This window comes from Megalops cyprinoides, chromosome 22, assembly GCF_013368585.1.
Source record: "Megalops cyprinoides isolate fMegCyp1 chromosome 22, fMegCyp1.pri, whole genome shotgun sequence".
Taxonomy (NCBI): domain Eukaryota; kingdom Metazoa; phylum Chordata; class Actinopteri; order Elopiformes; family Megalopidae; genus Megalops; species Megalops cyprinoides.
The window spans coordinates 3,153,415-3,173,043 of NC_050604.1; the positions used below are offsets into that span (position 1 = coordinate 3,153,415).

General features: G+C 42.2%; 1 protein-coding gene across 1 annotated transcript in view; it reads right to left on the reverse strand.

Moving 5' to 3' along the window:
- Positions 1-2,723: 2,723 nt before the first annotated feature.
- gfra4a (GDNF family receptor alpha 4a) overlaps positions 2,724-19,629 on the reverse strand; it is a 109,136-nt gene continuing 92,230 nt past the window's right edge. The window contains exons 6-8 of the mRNA XM_036516437.1: positions 18,083-18,217; positions 6,395-6,555; positions 2,724-4,816 (exon numbers count right to left, since the gene is read on the reverse strand). Of these exons, the coding sequence (XP_036372330.1) occupies positions 4,676-4,816; positions 6,395-6,555; positions 18,083-18,217 (437 nt within the window). The 3' untranslated portion in view covers positions 2,724-4,675. The remainder of the gene's footprint in view (positions 4,817-6,394; positions 6,556-18,082; positions 18,218-19,629) is intronic.

Sequence of the window (19,629 nt, forward strand, 5' to 3'; positions counted from 1 at the left end):
TCTGTGTGTCCATTGTATATAGAGGTAGTTTTTTCCCCTCATGGTCTTCTCTTTGTCAGTTAAGCACAGCCTATGTTTGGCAACTCTTGCTCAGTCTGACTAGTAGATGAATAAAATGATGATGAAATCATTTGCGCACAATACTGGAGTGGAGTGGTAATCAGCAGGGTTTCACATACTCCAAACAGAGGACATGCACCACCATTACAAATACTGCTTGATTGCTCAAAACATGCTAATTAAATGGGGAATTAAACCATGGATATGGCTTGAACTGCTCATTGACATAAAATGAATGGAAATGGTGTAGGACAGAATTTGACAATGGAACATTTTATAAAGATGCTTCTAAATGTCCTACAATTTTTCTTTAAGCCGTTAACTGTGACTGAAAGCAAGTGAGATTGAAACCATAGCAACACCTTCCCTCACTGGACTCCCTGTACATGCTGTTTCAAGTGGAAGATATAAAAATACTTTGATAAGACATCATGTTACAGATGTGAGCAGTGAGAACAGTATGATACCCAGAGCTGGCACATCATGAAACTGCTGTTTGTAATTGCGTTTGTAATCATGCAACCTGACACCGAATGTGATCCTTGAGAAAGTTTTCTGACCTGTCCGAAAATTGATCAGAACAAGTAAATCTTTGCAATAGCAATTACTATAGTTCGAAAGCGCTTCGTAGTTCAATTGAAGTATATCATAGTTCATAAGCATTTGACACACTATGAGGTCCACACCAATACACTGATGCCCTGTCATTGATCCTGTATGCTCTGATCAAGCCAGGTTTTTAGCAGGTTGACAACAGCATCCTCATCACACGACTTCAACAACTTAACTTACTGTTTATTGTTTTTGGTTGAGCCTAAACCTGTCTCTTTGACAACCTGATGTAAAGGGCTAGACTAGTAAGTTAGCCAAGAATACTTTTTAAAGCTTTAGGAGGAATAAATAAATTTTGCAGGGTAGTGAGATCAATTTATTTTTAGCTTTGTGTTATGATTCTGTGAAATTGTTTAGCCACGTTCAGTTTGATAATGAGGATGCTGTAACTAAATTTAACTATTCACTGCATGTTTTTAACATGCAAAGTCATGGGCAATTCATACATCTCTTCAGTTGCATTATCTCGAGAGCACTCTCAGGTCTTGGCACTTTCCTCTTTGATGATTCATTTTCTTCCTCTGCCAGGAAAACTCCCTCACTACATTCTCCATAAAGGTGAATTTAAAAAATAATGGAGTGGTGAATAAGGATTCATTAAAATGTTCTACAGAATCGTTCAGGTTCCCTGAGCTTATATTGATGTTTTGTCTCATGCCATATACTTCTGGGTGTGAATTCATATGAGAAACATAATTTAATGACCCGTAGAAAGCCGCTGCCTCATCCAGTTAAAATATCTTGGCCCCTCTTTGTCTAAGATGTTTTCTCAGCTGTGACAGATCTATCTTGCACTCACTCATTTTGCCAACCAGCAAATAACTTGTGCTGCAATGCAGCTGAAGTGAAGATGAGTTTGGCAGGCTTGCTATTATTTAGATATTTTGGATCAGCTTAATGTGGCAAGCCATTAAAATGATGGAATATAAAGTTATTCTCAAATAATAGTCCATGTGAAATAATAGTCTATTATTGGAACATCAAGTAAATGTGTTGATTTATACAATAACTTAGGGCAGGTGAGTACAGCTGTGTAATATAAAATGTCAATTGCACTATGGTATGACTGTTGACATGGTAATGTTTTTTAGATAGGTGTTTCTCTTTCTTTCCCTTACTGATTTTCCATGAGTACTGAAACTTTTTCACCAGAGTTCTAAAAAATTCTAAAAATATCTGCCTTTAGTGGTCGGCCATGGGGCTTAGAGCAGCAGTCAGCCACACCCTGACAGCCGCCAAATCTAAAATGCACTGTAACCATTGAGATGAACTTTGGGAATGGGTCCTAGATTGGAGGGAGGACGGCATCATTTAGGCCAATTTGCTGGTTGATGGTAAGCAATCATATCAAGTCTTTGAGATGAGCGGCTCCAGCATATCTGTGTTCGTTGCTGGATGTAGCGCGTCACCTCTGCCCCCCTCCATCCTCAGTAGCTCCCTCCAACGCGAATTGTGCTTTTGCTTTTGTGCCGAGTTAACCTTGGTGTCTCTGTAATTGCCATGACTCAGGGAGAGATGGAGGGGCCTGATTGCAAGCTGCTGCCATGGAGCTCTGACAAAAGCAGGAGAGCTCACACTGATTCTCCCTTTTGCTCCTCTGTGATTGCAATGCCACAGTTCATGTTCTTAATGTCAGTGTTGCATAACCCCTTATAACAATGTCGGGCCATAAAAGGACTGTGTTCTAAATATTAGTCACCAGCATTCATAAAATAATGTCCTTTATTTAAATGGGTAATGGGCCAATGCTCTCATATAACAGGATATTTTATACATGTACAGTGTCTTCAACCACACACACAGCACACCAAATGGAAAAAAAGCAAACAAAAAAAAAAACAGTTTTTGAAAGAAAAAAAAATCAATTTCAATTATCTTACAGCCTTTTACTTTTAACTCTTAATAAAAACGACCTTTTCCTGTTAAATAACCCATGACAAATTTGGTTGAGAAGTTGTGAAGAGGTGCTGCCTTTTGGCACAGGTCTAACCCAATCTAAAGCCTGCACCCAGAAGCTGGTGCGTGTTCTGCCTGTAGGGTGTATACTGCCTGTAGCCCTCACTGTAGGCATTATTTACATACCACATGTCAGCAATCACCTTGAAAGCAGACATGCACTCTCTATTACTCCTGAAAGCTGGAACTGGGAGACTCTGGGGCCTTTTGTGTGGCTGTTATCCTCATGAGACTATTTTTGTGCTGGCTATTCCTCTTGTGCTGTACCTGGTCTGAAGAGCGGATTCGTCCCAGTTGTGTAATGACCCAAAACGCGGAGAAAATATCACCCATTACTTTTACAGGATGTAATGGCAGTCAATGGATGAGCGATGTGGCTACATTTTCTCAGCATGGCACGAGCGTTAAACTTTCAAGAGGCTGTCTGCTCCATGGAGCTCCAGCTTTATCATTTTTATAGCTTTTTATTCAGTGACCACAGCCCACTGACTACAAAAAAAGGCAGACGGAGACTTTATGAATTATGAGGTGCAAAATTCTGATGAAGGGGGGTCCCATGGTGTCCTGAAAGCTTCCTTTGAGGATAGAGGTTATCTGCAGTGAATAGACAACCCCTCCTCTGCCCCAGGATGCTTTGCAGGAGAAAAAAATGGACACCAGGCTGTGTTTCATTCGGTAGCTTTTATTTGCAGCGAATAACATGTATTCTGATGTACGAAATTCACAACCGCCCCCCCCCCCCCAGGTCTGAACTCTCTCATTGGCCATATATATATATATAAAGCTTTCCTGTCACACTGTAGCACACGTCATGTCATCCCTGGTACCAAGCCCTGCCCTCTGTCTCCTTCACCAACTGCTTCAGTGCTGGCATAAACATGAAAGCAATGTTTCCAAATAATCCTGCAAATCCAGTATCCCGGGGTCAGAGGAGCCTTTTCAAAAGTCCGAACGGTGACCACCCCCTGCCCACAACCCCTCCACCCTGCTATTACTTGGTGAAAGGTGACAAAGGTCAAGTCAGTGAGCAAAATGAATGGTGCAAGCGCTGCTGTGGAAACCCAATCCCTCTTTATCTCATGTCCTCAAAGCCCGGGGTGGTTCTGCGTGGTTCTGCTCGGAGTCACTCACAAGAGAGAGATGTCTTCTCTGATCCACATCCATTCATATGAACGCAGTCCCCTTCTTCACTTGAGCTTCATCTGTCCAACCAATTCTGTATTAGAGCCTGTTCCCCGTCAGTATTGTCTGTTAGAGATGTAATATGTCCCCTTTTCACCAAGGGGTACAGGCAGCTTAGTTCTTATCCAAACAGAATGAATGAAATATGCATGGTAAAAAAGTTCCTGGTTTAATGTCTTTTTCTTCTCATTTTCTCTAAGATGTGTTTTGGTGCATGGGCTGATGACAGAGGCTTTTCTTCTTCTGTTTTTGGACTGAATTAAATAATGACATTGAGATGAAAAATGACGTCATTGATTCAAACATTGACTGAAAATTACATTATGAATCACTATGTCAATTCTTGTGGCGCAGTGGCTGTCTGAGGGAGAGGATCCTCTCTCACAAGAATGAATCTACAAGACGTCAAAACACGACTGTAACTCCAACAATAAGGAGCTCTCTGCCCCCTCCCCCTCCAACTCTCTCTCCTCTTACCCCTCCCTACCCTCACCCCTGCCATCTTTTTAGGGGCACCCTGTACATATGTAGAATTGGCTAAATTTAAAGAAGGTCAGTTTGGTCTCCTGTGGGGGCTAATTCCTGATGCGTCTGGATACATACAGTATGTATCGGGTAAAAATAGCCCCTCTCTCTCTGTCTCACACAAACACGCACACACACACTTCCTCAAAGATTCGCGGATGCTTTTTGCCCGCTGAGATTAAAGATCACAAAAAGAGATAATTATAATTTGTAAAGAGGAAAGGTGGAGACTTGCTCCTGCTCTTTCTGCACACAAATATACATACATACATGTCTCTCCACCTCTCCCAACCCCCAGAGTTCCATAGTGTCGAGTCCCCAAAGTTGCCTCTAGCACCCTCTAGTGGTGGCAGAACAAGAGCAGCACAGGCAGAAGACAGCTCCAGCAGACCAGACTGTTGGGGGCAGGACTGAGGGCATGGTCAGAGAATCCTGGGGATGGGAAGGTAGGGTCTCTCCACAGTCTGTCCTTCTCGGTGGTCTGGGGGAAGAGATATCAGCTATGAGAACATTTGGATAGGAGGCATTTTTGTCCCTATTAAAGTAACGCTGACACATAACACATGTCTTGGTCTGGAATTATTTGCCCAATTTAGATTCAGGATGCTGTGCCATCAGGAGATGCTTCAGGCCCAGGGTGTTGCTTATCCTTGATAGGTTGTTCATTCTAAGCTATGGTCCAATCATGATGGCTTAGTTTCCTCATGTTCATGCCTTTCACTACCCATGCCAAAAGGCTTTGCATGACTGACAGGGCAGCAATCAGACATTGCCTGCTCAGTGCTGAAGACTGAGGGCATGATTCAATCGAACATTCATCCTTGACCTTGACATCCAATTAACTGCAAGCATTTTTTCACAGCACAGCACAATTATTTTCATTCATTTTTGTGGTTACTTAACGGGCTGCACTGTGATTTTAAGGGCCAGAGGTAACACTGGCATTTAACAAAAACACTGAACTACTTCAGGGGCAAAGCCGTGACTGGAACCCACAGTCCCCCCTTGTATGTTGCCAGCACAGCCGGGGTAATTACCTGTGAGCAGATTCACACCCTTCCCCATAATGAATGTAGCTTCCTGACTCCACCCATCATTCCTGTGTCATTCCAGTGAAGGCGGATACTGCATTTATCAACTCATTTTCTCCCGAGGCTTCACGCTTCTGTCATCACTCTTTATAACAACATCAAGACTCCACAGTTTCACACCAGTGTAGGGGAAAAATGAACTTCTGATGTTTATCCAGCTGCTGCCACAGCTTCCCTGAAGAGGGCGACCTACAAGAATTCTCTCTCCAGTGTAAATGATTTATTAAGGATGTATAAGACTAAACTATTCTGCATGAGTACTGCATTCTTTTGCTGTTACCTTACATTTGTATAATACTATGACTAGGGGTTGTGACTATGCAGCAGAATCAGCAGTGTGTACAGACTTGCAGGGCAAGGTTACGGTAAGGTTAATTCTAATAGAGGACTGTGTATTTGAACATCCATACCAGAGATACCAAGATGTGCCAAAAGGAAACACTGCTCATTACTCGTAATGGACATACAAAATAGGATTTCCTCTTGTACAGAAATACATAAACAATGCAAATCATTGGCAATCATTGTGAAGAGCTGGCAATACATAGGCTTCAACATTCAGTACTCCTGCTTTGCAGTCGCAACGAGAAGATTTCCCAGGCCTTCATTTTGAAAAGAGCCATGGAAACAGCTTTTCCATGCTAAGTGCTTTTAAACACAATTTTTACCGGCTGACAGCATACATGAGCTCACATGTACCATTTAAAGAAAATAAAGCACTTTAATGAACCCAATTTGTTTGGCCCACTTCTTTTTGACATGCCTTGAGTAGATATCAGCCTCCAAAGGGAACTGGCTGCTAGGTGTGTACTGCTGGACTCATCCGCAGAACCTCTGGCCCCCCCAACAGGAGAACCACACGGCCCGCACTGGCAGCCCAGAATGGGCCCTGAGACAGGGGTCACTCCCCCCCTTGCCATGCCATCCTACATCCCCCTCAGCCCCCACCCTGCCTGGGCATGCCTCACCTCTGTGGGTATCAACGGGCCCAGGATGTTTTGTTCTGTTTCCATGGTGACGGGCGGGGCAGCAGTTGGGTCACGGCGGTACGTCGCCTGGCTTGGCTGGCCTGGCTGGATGGGGGTGGAGCTCAGGTCCGTCCCGTTCCCAAAGGCCAAGATGGCGTTTTCTGTTCAGGAGAGCAGAATTTAAAGGTGACTGGTAAATCGTGAGACCCATGATAAACTGGGTTAGTGCTATGATTATGAATGCCTTTTAAAGGCACATGCAGAATTGCTCATCCAATTGGATGGAGCTGGCAGTTTTCCTCAAGCCCTACTGAGGAAAAGCCAGGCACTCTCAGAGTTTAAAATACACCTCTGCCTGATGCTTCCAAAGCTTCATAGCTACTGTAGAGTACACAGTGGAAAGTGCATTTATATGAAATAGTATACATTATACCTTACATAGCAGTATCCACTGGTGTGCCTCAATGTAGAAACAATTTAGAATGTATTCATATATATCCATTTAATTGGTTAAACTTACGTAAAAAGTTCAAAATAAAGTATTGATAGTGGAAAAGAGAGGTGCCATATGCGATAAAACAAACATTTTTCATATGCATCGTGTTGCATATTTGATTAAATTGTTATGCAAGACCCTGCAGACAGAACCAATACAGTACATGAGATTATTATGCATTGGGAGAAAGTGGCAGATCTGAAACAGGGAATGCTGGAACAGTAGAGTGTTCTGGGGGCTTCTCTCTCTACCTGTCACTGGGTGACACCTGTTAACTGACACATTTGACTATTTGGAACAGGATTTCTGTGAACACTCATTTTGGCAGATAGCTGGATCTTTTTTTTTTTTTTAGAAATGTATTTGTCTTGCAGAAGGACTGATGACTGTCTGCTGCCTCGAATGTTGCACGCTCTCCAGTCTGCGCCTGTCGCAGTGTTCCAAAATAAAAATACTAATCTTATCTTTTCAACCCAGCAACCACCACGCTTACAACATTGCCACAATGCTGTAAGAGCATTATCGTGCATCTGTACAGGTGCTGCGTCAGTGACAGCAGATTAATATTAAGTGTTAATGAGTGTGGTAATCTGTTTCAACTATGCACAGCGCCCACACACTAGCTGTTGATTGATCTAGTATACTTATGGTAGGACTTCTCTTAAAATACGATATGTGTGTATGTGTGTACATGTCAATGTGTGTGTGTGTTGCATCCTCCTGCCTTTCCAGGTTCAGTGATAAAGGAGGGATGTATTTAGCCAATTAAATTGGGGAATGTTTACAATAAATGGCCAGACTGATCCGTTGTGAGGACACAAGGAAAATCCCCATTACAGATCTTGAAGTAAGTGAAGTAAGATCTATAATGATCATGATGCATCAGGACCTCAGTTTAGCATTTCATCCAGTGTGGCACATTTTATGGCACAGTGTCCCCATCACTGACTTTGTGTCTACCTTAACCAGAGGGAAGACCGCCAGTCTTCTTACCCAGCAACACCACTTCCAGCTGCACTATAGTTCTCCCTTTAAAATCCTAACCCAGCCCCAGCAGTAAGACTGCTGGCATATAATAAGGAATGCATTCAGTAATATTTCAAAGCATGTATGAAACACCACATAGATTTCAGGTAAAACCGCACACACATGTATAACCCTTGCTTACAGTGTAAAGGTACATACAGTACCTTTGTCAACCTATTTGAGTGCAGCCTGGCCATCATTAGAGGAGTTACAGTGTATTCGTATTGTGAATAGTCTGGTGCACGGTGGCCTGCTGGATCAGGGGACAAGAACAGTAAGAGATGGATAGCAGGATCAGATGCAAGCAGAGGGTCTGTGGTCACAGCCCCCATGAAACAGCTCAAAGCTTCCTGTAAACATACGGACATGGCTGTTTAAGCATGGAGCACTCACGTACTGTCTGCCGGTGAGTGACTCTGTAAAGGTGTGGTGTGGACACAGAGAGCAAGGCAGCTACTGTACCACTTCTTGTTGCTTCAGAGGGCTCTGCAAATCTTCCTAAATATTCAGGGCCATTGCTCAAATGGTTAATTCTCAGTTGATGTGCAGGTTTTTGTATCATATCAATAAATCATAGATAAAGGATCTAAACTACAGCAAGCAAAGCAGAATCACTCCCCATGAGCTCTGGGAATAACATAAAGGTCATTCCTTCCATTTGTGGCTTTGCAATTCATTTGACAATTAATAAATTAATCAAGTATTCAGATGTTTAAAACCTTTTACAGTGATCTGTTGACTACGACAAACATGAGGAGTAGCCATCCATAGCCAGAGGTTACTGAAAGAAACAGTTTGAGTTTCTCTCCCAAATCCCTTAAAAGTTCAGTCACATTCGTGGCTTTTGAGCTGTGATTTCAGATATTTGCCCCTTGCAGAACTCCCTGTTCCTAAGCCACAGAGTACCGTGTGAACCCATCATAAATTTATTTGACATATTATGGCTGTTTATATTAGGATTGCATATCTGTAAATATTAAAATCTTTTATTTATCCAAATGTAAATAAATGTACCTCTTTATCACAATAATTGCAGTATTACATACACACACAAATATACAGATGAATCAGTGGTATTTTGCATCATTACATTTTGTGATGAATTCTGTGGGTAACATGGCCCTCGTTACATGGGGCATAATTCTCTATTATCAGTGCAGCTGGGTGTTTACGGGAATCTCCAGAACAAATGCCCAACAAATGGAGAGGGAATAAAGCACTGTGTGACATGAAAGGGCCACAAATGTTATGTACATTGCATATACAAAAATGAAGTGTATAACATGAATATATTCAGTTTCATTATTGAGTCAGTATTCATGCAGAGCAGCTGGGTTTTAAGGTGCTATATCTGTCATTCTGTTGCTGCACTGGCACAATGAGGAACACATAAGAGACTGGGATACAATTAGGTGGCTTTAAGCACTGTGATACAGCTACCAAGTGAATTAACTTTCCGACAGGGGGATCCCCATATACTTCACATACTGTGGTTATGCATAGCCTGAAACAGATTTTACAAAGTCAGTACAACAATGCAATAGTACACACAATAGTTTGCTTTTTGGCTGAATGCAGGCAGGATGCCTTGTGTAGTAAAATGTCACTGTACACTTCCATTACAAGTTTACATCAGCTTGTTTGAGCTTCTACTTTTTAATCAACATATGAAAGGCCCTCAGGTTTCACATATTTCAGTAGCTTCAAGGCTTGTTAAGGCCTTCTCGTTTTGCCTGTTATGCAGATTACAGGGTGAGCTGGTTCTTCTCTCCTGGCAGGTCCACCAGCTGTGACTAGTCTCATTAGATGATCATATCTCTTTTCCAGGAAAGAGGACTCATCAATTATCTTGAATATGAAGGTTGCCAGTTTTATACCGTCAGCATTCTTGCTTCTTATAAATTCGTCCTTTTGGTCATCACCATCTTCATTTCACCAGACCAACGTCATTGGATTCCCTACTGAATTTTTATCATAACTACATCATAAATATGCTAATGTATAATTAGCAACAGAAAAGAGGAGTCTCTATTACTAGCTTTCATGCCGTTCTTCTCTTTTTCCTCCTCTGCAGACTCATCCAGACTGATGATCTACTGAGATGCTAGGTTTCATAACAGAAACAGGTTTAGACTTTACCTGATAATCAGCTGAGATGCAAGGTTAAATAATGGGAATATGTGTAAACTTCACCTGATAATAAACTGACACAACAGGTTTAATAATGGGGACACGTTTAGACTTTACCTGATAATCAGCTGAGACACTATGTTAAATGATGGGAACAGATTTAGACTACATGATAATCAGCTGACACAGCTGGAATAATAATTGCAACAAATCTGAGGACTGCTTCTATTTATGTGTTGTAATCTCCCTTGTTTTGCCTTCCTGACATCTTAGAGATGTGTTTGGAAAAGGCAGCGTGACAGTCGGAAGGATGTGTTGTTCTCGGTAAAGCACACATTACTTTTGAGGGGCATTCTGAAGGCTGTGGTGTCACTGGAGGAGAAGGGACTGGTGTTAGCCAAAGGCAGTAGCATACCTGCTGCAGGATTGGTGTTGTGATAGATTCAGCCTGCCTGACAAAGCCTGACAGGGGATCAACCCAAAGAGCAAAGAGCAGTGAGGAGAGAGGAGAATACCGCACTCTGCCTTAGACTCCCAGAGCTGCTCTTTTATTTAGAGGCACCGGCAAGGTTTTGACTATGCTGAAGGAGCGCTGTTGCCACTCTGAATAAAACATCTTCACTGGGAGCATAGGACTGTGTGTGGGTGTCCTCTTGCTTCTATATGTTGTGCTAATGGTGACTACCTGTCACCGGTGCAATACATGGATGTGCACATTTGATATTTAATAGATAAACTTACCCCATGTCCAGTGACACATCTTATCCTGCAATCCTGCAAGACACCTACTTTTTGCCATTACATAGACCTCCTGCCAAATCTGACCCACAGCTCCATGCTGTAACTAAGATAGGCACTGCAATTCTTAGCTGCAATGCTAAGTAGTACAATGCTATCACAGGCACTGCACTACCTAGCCCTGTAGCTAACATAGGCACTGTACTACCTAGCACTGTAGTTAACATAGCCACTGTACTACCTAGGATGGAGCCTCACGATATGGGGGTCATTGAGTCATGAGCTTAGTAGTTGTTTTCCAGGTTGGGTGAAGTAACTTTTCTGAAGCAGTTCACTTGCCACAAACACATTAGCTCCATCAGGACACTGGTGAGGTGTGTGGTCCTCTGCAAAGGCAATGCCACATGGAGAATTTGAGCACACAAGCTCAGCCCTCCCCAGTCTCCCAGACTCTGAAAGAAAATGGTTCCTGTGACTTCAAATGATTTCAAATGAACTGCTGCAGCTGTTGGTAAAGTCAAAATCCTGAGTTATGTGCCTTGTGATCTTGAGATTGTGACATCCACATTCTTTTTTAAATAAGATTTTAAATACAGTAAAGGGCATGGCAAGTTGCAAAAGGTCATTTGTATTTCCCTATGAAGTTTCAGCGGGGTACGCTGAGGGGATACCAGGTTGATGTGTGTTTTCTCTTATTCCGCTTCAATTCCGCTCCCTCCCACTTAAACTAATTTCGTTTGCTTCTGGAAGGGCTTGATGCTACCTACTCTTTCCTCTGTGTCTGCTCCATTAACTGCTCCGGGAAATTAAATTACCCTCAATTATTGAGTCATCTGGGGCAATTTGAATCCCCTATCAGCAATAGGACACAGTAAGAAGGTATAGTTTGGAGAGACAAACTTTATTAGAAACAGCAGTGAGAGAGTAAAAGAAACACCTCTGTATCAATAGCCTTATCTTGACAGAGGGAATAGAGGGAGCTGCCAGGAGCTCTGAGCAGTGCATTTCTGCTTCATCCTTTTTTCCATGGTTCATTTATCAGTTCATTTCTCTACTCGTTTTCTCGAGAGAGTCAGGAGAAAGACAGGAGGTAACAGTTGATTGACTCCATTGGAGGTCAAAACAGCCTGATACAGTTATTGCGCTGTTGGATGGCACTCGGATACCAGCTAACAGCTCCACCCCCTTTACGGTTAAACCATCACCTGAATTCTTTAGTGTTGTTGCCTGACAATATTCACCTTGTGACAGACAGTGTAAATAATTTCTTCGGTCAGGTGCTATATCATGTGTTTCTGGAAGTATTTTTCCCCCAAACCAAATCCATAGTCTGTACAAAACAGCCTCCTGCAGCGAATTGGATGTGCTAAAATTGTACCACTCACCCACACACTGCATTTTCACTTGAAACCTTGTAGTTGGATTGCCACCTGTACCAAATTAAAACAGCCTAGGCCATTGGGTTTGAAACAACATTGCCCAGCATTCTTTGCAGAGGGAAACTGAAAATAAAGTGCAGATATAGGGATCACAGTTTTGCGATTGTGTCAGAGGTCATGACCAGTGGCGGAGCCAGAGGGGTGACTGGGGTGGCACTGGACACCCCTGATATCTGATTGGCCACCCCGGGTGCCACTCTAAAATTTCATTTGCTGTCACTGCCAGTTTGATGCTGATTGACATCTAATTTCACTTCTTGTTGAAAGAAGTGTTTATTTTCACATCCGGCGGCGCCTTTTTCAAATCGAGGACGAGGAAGAGAGATATTTCCACAACTCACGAATCACGCTAGCGACTGACACAACTATGGCAGACCTGTGGCGAAAGCATTTTAGCATCGGGTTTAGGTTTCCTGGACAACTTTTACGAAAGTCGCTGTGTAGATGCATATTGGCAATTTGGCTCCATAACAGACAGATAATCAGATAAGAGAGATCGGTTCCCAATTTAGCCTAACATTATGTTTACATCTGTGCTAATAATACATGCCACGCATATACACTGCAGTGTCGTAAGTTACAGTAGCCTATACGAGTGTTTAGCTAATGTGGGGTAACTTTTACAGCTGTCAGTGTTCAGCAAGTTAACATTTAACAATTTGAAATCCATTAAGTCAGATTTTCGTACTTGAACTCAAAACGAACAATTATTATCAATCTGTTAACGTTATTCAAAAGATTACCACAATTTGCAGATAGCCTGTTTGCTATCGTAAAGGTGTAAGAAATTATAGCTATTTACTGCAGAGTAGGGCTAGCCATGATCTAACTAGTAACTTAGGCTGAATGTAGTTAGTTGGTTATATAGGGGATGTTGTTGGGAAATTATATGTATTGCAGGGAATTGCAATAATTGCAGGGAACATTGTTTAAGTTTGTAATATTTGTGGGCACCAAAATTATTTTTCGTTTTCAAGTCCATTTCTGTTTGATATTTTGTGCAGGCATCATAGGCGTTTGCGGGGAGGGAGGGGGGACATTGACCCCCCAGTCGCTGAAATATGTCACTACATTTAGTCTAAAATAGGTCCAAAATTAATCTAATTAATTACATGCTTTATGATTAATTAATCAAAATCTAATAGTGTGCTAGCAAGCCTACCGTATATATAGCCCGTCCATGTATGCTAAAAACTAGCTTGGTAGCCTGTAGTGGGCTATGATAAGTGGCTTGCTTGCCTACCGTATAGCTAGCCTTTACGCGTATGATAAAAAGTAGCTGGCGAGTCTGCTGTCGGGTACGAAAGTAGCTAGCTAGCCTTTTCGTGTATAATAAAAAGCAGGAAGCTTGCTAGCTAGCTAACTAACCTGCAGTCAACAAACTGTTTATGTGTTGTTTGACAACACGTGTTTTTTTGTCGGCGGAGCCGAATAAACGACAAAAAACATAATTTGTTGTCTCAAATTATCGTTACTTGATAAACAGCCTTGTGTATAAAAGCAATATCACACTCGAAGTCGTGCTGTTACACTGAATATCAGCATGGCTGTGATTATCTTCGGCACTCGGCTTGCAGCCTCACATCTACGACCGAATCACAGCCGTGCTTATATTCAGTATAACAGCACTCATCGCTCGTGTGATATTGCTTAAATGCACACTGACGTATGGGGTCAAGGGACATCATGGAGTACGATTAATCTGCGTTAATTTTTTGACGCGTTATTTTTTTCTGTAATTAATTAATCTAAGTTAACGCGTTATTTTGACAACCCTACAGTAATGCAATAAAATAAAATGACTGTAAGAAATAAATCTGAATTCTATTATGTTTGGTTTTGTAATAAATTCATTTTTGAGCCTTCACATTGAGGACGACATAACCTAACACGAAGATAGTCGATATATATATACGTGGGTCGCAAAAAAAGGCGTTTACTTCTACACTAGGTAGGACACTGGCTATTTAATATATATATTTTACAAGCCTACTGTAACAACAGGCGACACTGTTGCTGAGCAATAAGTTGCATATGAGTGAGTATGCATATTTCATAGTTTTTAATTTCACACGAAATTATTTCATGTGTACACTAAATGTTTTAAAAGGGTACATGGGAAATGAAAGCATAACAGTATAATATAAACAAATTGATATTTCACTTTTAACAGACTTTAACTTTACAGTTAGTGCGCTTCATTTGTGTGCGCTCATGTGTGAAAGACAAATACCCTACGTAAGCCGATGTGTGATATAGTACAAAGTGGTCAGAAACTGATTTGATGCGCTTTGTTGTTTGGCTTTATGGCAAGCTTGGCAATATTGTCTTCTGTCACTGTATGTTTATGCGTAACACGCCACGCAACAGTTGGACTGTGTACTTGCGTCAGTTAAAAAATGTTTGCCCCCCCAGCGCAAATGTCAAACTCCGCCTATGGCAGGCATATCTTGTGTTTTCAGTCAGACAGAAAAAAAACATATTGTTTGACTTGGGTGGATCAGAGAGGTCTGTACAAGTTGGTCATACCTGGTATGTCAAATTTCAGTGTGTTTTTTTGTACATTTATTTCCATAAATAAACTATGCAAATGATGTCACACACAAATGCTATGTTATCTCCTTGGTGGTTGAGCTTTATTTTCTGAGAATATTTTGGATGGATGTTCAACACTTATAGACCCAGATTATATATTCATGAAAACAGAGTGACTCAAGTCTCTCTAGTATGTGAGTACAGTACAGTGTGTGTGTGTGTGTGTCTGTGTGTGTGTGTGAGAGAGAGAGAGAGAGAGAGAGAAATTGAGCTGCAGTTCCAAGGTACAGACAAGTGCTGTTCATAGTATGTTAAAGAATTCTAGTGAAGTAACCCTAGTGGACCACACTATCTGCCACATTGAAGAGCTCTGGGTTAAGTGAATTATCACTTCTACCTCTAATCAGCAATCATAGGTTTCATTCATGCTCCTTAGATGCCAGGTTAGAGTTACACACTAATTTTCTGTCATGGTCTATGGACCCCCTGAAGTAGCCTTGGCCACCCCCTGGCCACCCTATGTATAAAACTCTAGTTCCGCCACTGGTCATGACCCCAGAGACAGCCAGGATTCAGCAGCATCCTGCACTCCTTCCTATTGCCGATAAGCAGCTTTGCTCTCCCCTAAAGAGCTCTGGCAAATACTGCCTCTCTATCGCTCTACTCATGAATATTAATGACCCGGCAGGCCTGGAATGTATTTTGATTCAGAATAATTGGCAGTTACAGAGACTCTACACATATCAGTTGCGATCTGAATCAGACAAGTAACAGCCTCGCTGCTAATGCATATTCATGAGCACCTGCTTTCCTTGGAAGTCCTTAAGATCAACAATGCATGAGCTGAACTTGCAATCGATGCAATGCACAGAGTTTCACACCTTGCTAGAGGATGAAATGCCTCCTCATTTATGGTGCTGGCTTCAGGAGGTGCACTTGCTATTGCTAATGAAATACACAGACCCTTACAATCATGTACTTTGCCAAAATAAGCAAATATCTAGTAATAATTGCCATGACATAATTCATCAGAGCTGTGTCATTTATCAGATGAATGTTGTTTAGGCTATGGCTGCCTCCAGAGAGGTGTTCCACCTATTAATTGTGCAGGTGAGTGTTGCTGCATGCACACTGGCTCAGAATGCGGACTGGAGGCGCGTTCAGTAAAGTGCACCTTCCCTGCATACATTGTTCAAACAGTGCCATCTGAACAATTGAAGTGAGTGCTCCATTGCATTTACAATGAACACAGCAAGTGGTAGGATGAGTGTGTGAATCCAAGTAACAGAAACAGTCAGACAGCAAATGGCTACTGTCAGGCTGTTTTAATCAGAGCCTCATGCATAGTGCTGGCTAGCTAATTGGGAGGAGGTGAGACAATGACAAAAACTCATACTGTGTATTATTACTGATTATTTATTTAGTTTGTAAACAATACTTGTAGCTAGCTAGCCTGTTGCCAAAGGCTACAAAGTTGTAGCTTGCCACCTTTGTCTTGCAAGCGAAGTAAATGGACTGAGATCCAGCCTAACCAGGTTTCATTTGCAATCGTGATTTTGTTACAGGAACAGGAGACGTAAAACTCTCGAAGTCTTTGGATCAGACATCCTTCGCTGCAGGTCAGAGAACAGAAGAAAATCCTTCGACTGTTGGATATATTGAAGATACAAATGTTTAATGAAGAAGAGCATTGTTCTTTGGCTGCATTGAGTCACTGATTGAGAAAATCTGGAGTACCACGACTAACATGGCCATACTTCAGGAACACCTGGTCACTTTTTAATTCATGTGCACAATTTCTTTGCAGAGGGAAAAAGACACTAAGCAGTTTATTTGTTACTGTGCTGCTATCTTATCGTACCTTTACAGAAATAAAAGAAAAACTATTAACTATGCATTGCAGATAAGAGAAGAGAGATGAATGCATCTGTGACATTGTATCATGCATAAATAACAAGTCTGGCAGCTCCAACACACTGTAATGTATCTGTTTGCAGGTATGCAGAGGCCCTATTCATCAGAGACATTTGTGCAGACTCATAAAAGTAGTTTTACTTCATTACTTTCACAGCAATTATACTCCTATTTGTTGTGCCAGTTATGCTAGGTTATGTTACATATTTGTTTTACCATTTAAATCTATTGAGAATTTAACACCTGCTGTTGGTCTGTGGTGATGCTGAATGTGGGTACATTTGTGTAAAAGTGCAACAGCAGCTAATGAAGAATATACAACAGAGGAACCACTGTGACATCCTTTGGAATTTTCTACATTTGCATAACCACAAACATGGACTGTAGCATCATGATAATTGTTAATTTGAAGTTATGACAAATTGACAGTCCAGACTATAATTTCAAGATGCAGTCTGAGAGCATGTTCACATTAACACACACAGATTAACACACACAGACACACAAATAATTACACATTATTTTTATTCTTTATTTTCCTGTTGGGGCACCCTCATGCCAAACCTTCACAGACCTGAAACCAATCAGGAGACAGAGGTTTCATTGCAGGTCAGATGTAATTCCATCATCACTCCAGAAATAATCAGGCAATGGGAGGACATTCCAATGCAGTGCAAGTCTGTCAGTGCACAGGGGAATATTGCCACTCCCATTCTGAAGGCCATGTTCTATCCACAACCACAATGAAGTGGACATACCAATAATAGTGATAAGCTACTTGGGCCTTTCTCCTATTGGCTTCTTATTCCTCTCCTTTGTTGGGGGTCATTACAGTAGTTATAACAATCACTATGGAGTCATTATTTCTCCCCAAAGTGCACTACAAAGTGCACTCTGGTGATCTCTTGCAAAGGGTGCTATATAGTGGCACCCTAATTTCTTCTGTCTGCAGACTTTTTTTTTTGCTTAAATCACCACCCCCCCCCCCCCCCCCCCCAAAAAAAAAAATGAAATTCAGGAAGCATCTGTGGCCTAATGTACAAAACACTAATCATAAACCGGCCTCACCAAACACCATTTATAAACAAGCAAGCCTCAAAACCAGCCTCACCGAACACTATCCATAAACCAGCCTTAAAACCAGCCACAAAAAACTATTCATAAACCAGCCTCAAAACCAGCCACACAGAACCCTATTCATAAAATAGCCAGACAGAAATATATTCATAAACCAGCCTTGAAACCAACCAAACAAAACCCTCTTCATAAAGCAGCCTCACAGAACACTATTCATAAATCAGGCCTACAAAGCCTTCCACAGCCTCATTCAGTAGTTCCAGGGATCTTAAAAAATATTTTCAATCCCCCATCCATGCATAGATATAATAAATAATAAAGGGATAAACTCACTCAGGCAGAAGTTGTCGTTGAAGTAGGCCAGGAACTCGGCACATTGCTCCCTCTGGTTTCCACTGGCAGTGCAGGAACACCAGGGAGCAACGTTGGAGGTGGAGTTGTCCAGGTAATTGGGAGTTATGGTGCTGCCTGTAAAGAGAGAGGCCTGGTTTTCATTCTGTTGTGATGTTAAACTCTCAGTGACATCAGGCCAAAATCTAGCTTCGGTTTGACACCAAACAGCACACCCCCCCCCCCCCCAGATCAATAGCAGCATTTCTAACCGAAATGATGTATGGCGACTCATGGAAATTCACTTCCCTCTGACTGTCAAGGCACTCATTCTTCACAGAATTCAGATAAGACTCACAGACCTCTCCACCTTTCCACCATTTAATTTTTGAAAGGGAAGGCATAACACCCATGTGCCATGTAAGGTAATGTGATCTGCGAGAGACAGGAAAATGTGACAGGCCTGAACCATTTAGTCAGATTGGACCTTAATGGTATGACCTTTTTCAACACTTAAACTGACATTATCCAATTCTGTGCTCTTACCTTAGAAAACCCCATTTAAAAAGCCCTAAAATACTCCCAGAGTAGCAGATTTATAGGTGTAAGGCAATTTCTGAGTTGACTCGTTTTAGGGGGGAACCTGTTGAAGTTTGACCTTTCAGAATTGTCCTCTCAGCTTGAAACTTTCCGAGAGGCAAGTTGGCGGATGACTTGGGGTTGGCTGGGGGTCAGCTGAAAGCGAGCCGCGAAAGGCACTTGGAGTGCCGGTAAGCGCCAGGGCCCGTCGACACTCTAAATTGAAATTCGCTGTTGATTTGGCTCTCGAGGTGGCTACAGTCATTGCCATGTGCTGCTCTTCTAGATGCATTCGGTGAGTGAAAAACACATGCCGTTTCAGATACCCGGCAATCAATGGCCTTTCAACGGGATACATGGAACCGCGGTGCAGAAGTGTTTTTTTTATTTTAAAAACCTCCATTGATTTCTCTTGTCTTGGGATACAGGGCTCTCTAAACCAACAGGCTCCCCGCCGGTTTCCTACCGATAATGGCATCTGCTTGACTCCATGATTCGCACTCAGCAATTTGTCCCTCTCTCTCACTGGCTCCAAACCAGCCTTTCACATTTCTCACTAACAATGCTGTTTCTCCCTCCATTTTTCCCAGCCTGTCGTTTCCCTCCCCCTCTCCCCCTTTCAGACCGCCACCCCCACCTCTCTCTGGGGTTTTCAGCTCCCCGTAGAGCCCCTGTGTTTGTGTGGGGCAGTCTAACACAGGAGAGAGGGCAGTTTTGGTGTTAGAAATGTTTCTCATGTTTCTAGCGACTGAAATACAGGGAGGCTGAAGCTATGGCTGGAGGGTGTATGTGTGGGGCTTCCCCCCATTTCATTCAGGCTTTCCACGCAGTCATTCCCTCCCCTCCTTCTCCGTCTGCCTCTCCTCCCTTTCCAGTTCAAACTACCCCTGTTGCCACAGCACTGGTGTTGACAAAGGGATGAAAAAGACATGAAAGTGCAGCTATAATGCGTGCAAAAGACTCTACCAATA